The sequence below is a fragment of the Mandrillus leucophaeus genome, unplaced genomic scaffold (assembly GCF_000951045.1).
Source record: "Mandrillus leucophaeus isolate KB7577 unplaced genomic scaffold, Mleu.le_1.0 Scaffold65, whole genome shotgun sequence".
Lineage (NCBI taxonomy): Eukaryota > Metazoa > Chordata > Mammalia > Primates > Cercopithecidae > Mandrillus > Mandrillus leucophaeus.
This window is the reverse complement of record NW_012107030.1, coordinates 412139-415488: the sequence shown is the minus strand read 5'-3', so window position 1 is coordinate 415488 and position 3350 is coordinate 412139. Positions and strand designations below refer to the sequence as shown.

The 3350-nt window shown below is 50.0% G+C and overlaps 1 protein-coding gene across 4 annotated transcripts in view; it reads left to right on the top strand.

Moving 5' to 3' along the window:
- Window positions 1–3350, top strand: part of TACC2 (transforming, acidic coiled-coil containing protein 2) — a 182906-nt gene that overhangs the window by 140320 nt on the left and 39236 nt on the right. For all 4 annotated transcript variants that reach the window (XM_012001062.1, XM_012001065.1, XM_012001063.1 and 1 more), the window contains 2 exons: window positions 1175–1235; window positions 2428–2629. In XM_012001062.1, the coding sequence (XP_011856452.1) occupies window positions 1175–1235; window positions 2428–2629 (263 nt within the window). The remainder of the gene's footprint in view (window positions 1–1174; window positions 1236–2427; window positions 2630–3350) is intronic.

The window sequence follows — 3350 nt, the reverse complement described above, 5'->3', positions numbered from 1 at the left end:
GAGCCACTTAGCAACTATAAAATATATGATTATATATTTATATGCATGAATAAATATATGCTTCAAGCTGCGATGGCACTGTTTTAATGGCAAATGTTATAAGAGCTGTAAATAGCCATTTGTAGTATTTTTTTTCATGATTAAATGCCATTGTTGGAGTGATGTGAGAGAACACAAGGAAGGAACTTGAGTGCCAAATTAAATTGCTCTGCCCACCCAGTTAACGTGCAAAGCAGGGGAGGGCGGTGGGATGTAAGGAGAGGGATCGTCCCCCAAAGCCTTTGCTTTGCTGGGAGTGAGACCATCCCATGGAGGGGCTGAAACGGGGCAGGGGCCAGTCTACAGGGTGGAAAGAGCCCCCATTCTGACTGTGGAAGTGACCCCCAGACTGCTCGGTGGACTGAATGGAACTGCTCAGGCTAAAAGTCATCCCTTCCTCCTGGGATCTGCTTCCTTGACCCTTCAGGAGTCTGATTTGGTGTTTCCTTTGCCTCCCAGCCCCGCTATTCATATGAAGGAGAAACAGGGAGAGAAGAGCTGTGAATCTTGTCTGTTTGCCGTGGTTAGGAGAAGACCAAAAAATTCATCTCTCCCCTGGCCCTAGCTTTCGTCAGGATTCCACCTAGAAGCCTTCAGAGCATGGGAATCCATTGAGCTTGAGGACCCTGTGATAGGGAGGATTCAGCAGGTTCTCCTTGAGGACCTCGAACTTTCTTTCTGCGTGGCCTCCTTCAATTGTTCCTTAAGTGAGGTGTCGCCTTGCCCGTCTGTAAATCGGTGTCCTGAGCCTGGAGCCCCTCCCTGAGCCTTAGTTGGGTTCAGACATCCCTGGAAGAATCCGGATAAATTAATCTGCTCACCAAAAATTTGCTTTATAAAATAAGAACATTTAGTTAAATTTAGCTTCATTTTCTGGGTCGTTCTCCAAAATGGCATCTCTTTAAAGATTTCCAGCTTGATGGATCTTTCCCTTGGGGGCAAAAATAATAGCTGTTAAAAAGTGAGAGTGGGTAGCCAGCGTGGCCGTCTGCTCGCTGGTGTTGCAGTGGCAGAGGCGGGAGGGTGGCCTGGGCCAGATGGCTCCGCAGAGGCAGTAGCTTCGGTCCGCTCTGTGCTGCTCTGGAGTGTTCCATCCCTCTGCTTGTTGTGTTTACGTTTTCCATTTTGTTTCCAGTGATACATTTAGGGTGAAAAAGTCGCCAAAACGGTCTCCTCTCTCTGATCCACCTTCCCAGGTACAGTGTTCCTTTGATCTTGATGGTTTTATGCCCTCCCCCCCCAGGGGGGTTTTCCTCCCTTGTTGCCAAAGCTTTGCTTTCTGCTCATCCCGGGCCTGTTTCCAAGATCATGTTTCCAAGACCCTCTTCTTGCCTCCTGTGTGGAGGGTCCCTCGATGTTTGCCCGACGTTGTTTTGATCCCTTCACTTTGCGGAAGATCAGAGGGTGTCCCGAGAGTAGGAAGACATTCAGGAAAAACGTTAGTTGGGCTCTAGAGGACCTGCTCTGCTCCATTCAGGCCAGTTCATCTGCTGTGAACTTCTAGGACTGTCGAGTCGAGAAAGTCTCTTGAGATGAACAAATACGCAGTGAGAAGATGAAGAAACTCAGCAAGTGTCAGGAGCACTGAATTGTGTAGCCAAAATTGGAGTGGGAAGCAAAGGGAACCCCCTTCTGTAAGGAAGTGTGGCTTGGGTTCTTTCTTTATTAGAGTCCCTCTTACCAGTTCCTCCATCAGATAAATTCCATTTCTTCTACCCTTTACAGACCAAGGAAAGTTATCCTCAAGCCTGTCAGTCATACGGTTAGGGCTAATTTCTGGGTCATAAAACAAGCAGACCTGCCGCCCCTCCAAGTCTGAGCCAGCAAAGCCCCAGCCTGCAGACCCTGGCCAGGGTGGGGGCAGTGGAGGGAAGCACGCAGCCCTGGGGATAGGGGCTCAGGTCCCAGCTGCAGCTCTGCCCTGACCTCTCTAGGTTCCCACCCTGCCCTACTCCACTTCCCACTCTCCTATGGAAATGGAGATAAGATCCCCCTTTTTCTGCCTCCGGGGACTGGTGTGATGATGGTCAGGTGATTCTGGTGATATTGATATGCAAGCCTGAAGCACTGTGTGAGCATCACACAGCTGTCGTAGTCATAAAACTAGCAGGAAAGCTCAAGTAACCAAGACACAAAATCCTGATTTCTTTTTTTTTAAATTCATGGTCATTCCCTGAAACAAACCATCGTAAAAGGAGATTCATAGAGGGAAGAATCTGTGTGTCCATCTGTTTCCTTAATGGGCCATTTGGAGCAGAGTCCGAGAAAAGCATGCAGAGGATTGTGACCGGGACCTGTCCTGGCTAATGGGTCCCCAGACCTGAGGGTGGGAGCAGTTTCTGACCAAGAGTCTGATGAGACAAGACACTGTTGCTCTTCTCTTTGCAGGACCCCACCCCAGCTGCTACACCAGAAACACCACCAGTGATCTCCGCGGTGGTCCACGCCACAGATGAGGAAAAGCTGGCGGTCACCAACCAGAAGTGGACGTGCATGACGGTGGACCTGGAGGCTGACAAACAGGACTACCCGCAGCCCTCGGACCTGTCCACCTTTGTAAACGAGACCAAATTCAGTTCACCCACTGAGGGTAAGCAACTCTGTGGCCAGCCGGACCCCCACTCTACCTCGGAGAATACTGCCCCTAGGGAGCCAAAGGCCAGGAGAGAAACTTCTCAGCCAGGTAACCATGTGATCGTTACTGTGAGATCGTCTGCACGTCTCCCGCTGCACTTGAAGCTCAGGCTGTGTTTGAAAACAGCCTGAGACTTGCAACCAACTGTCCCTTGACCCAAGACTCCTGCTAAGAGCCAGCCCTCTAACTCCACCTCAGGACTCCACCAACTGGGTCCTGAGTGCCCACTCGAGCTTTGCCCATGGCTTATGTCCCCGCTGTGATTTTGATAAACACAGCTCCAAGGGGGTGTCATTCAGGTCATACTTTCAGTGTAGGTCACTGACCTGGAGTTGCTTGGCGCCACTGTTATTCCTAGGCCCCATAGGGTGTTCAGACACTGTGGCCACACCTTTTAATGAAGCCTCAAACCAGAGATACACCCCAGGCTTGCTAAGAGGACATGATTCCCTCTTCAGAAATGGGCTCTGCACACTTTGCTTAACTCATTATATCCTCCTTCCTCCTGTGTATATTCGATTTCAGTGTTCTTTCTTTTTTTTTTTTTTGAGACAGGGTTTCACTCTTGTTGTCCAGGCTGAATTGCAGTGGCTCGATCTTGGCTCACTGCAACCTCTGCCTCCCGGGTTCAAGCGATCCTCCTGCCTTAGGCTCGCGAGTAGCTGGAATTATAGAC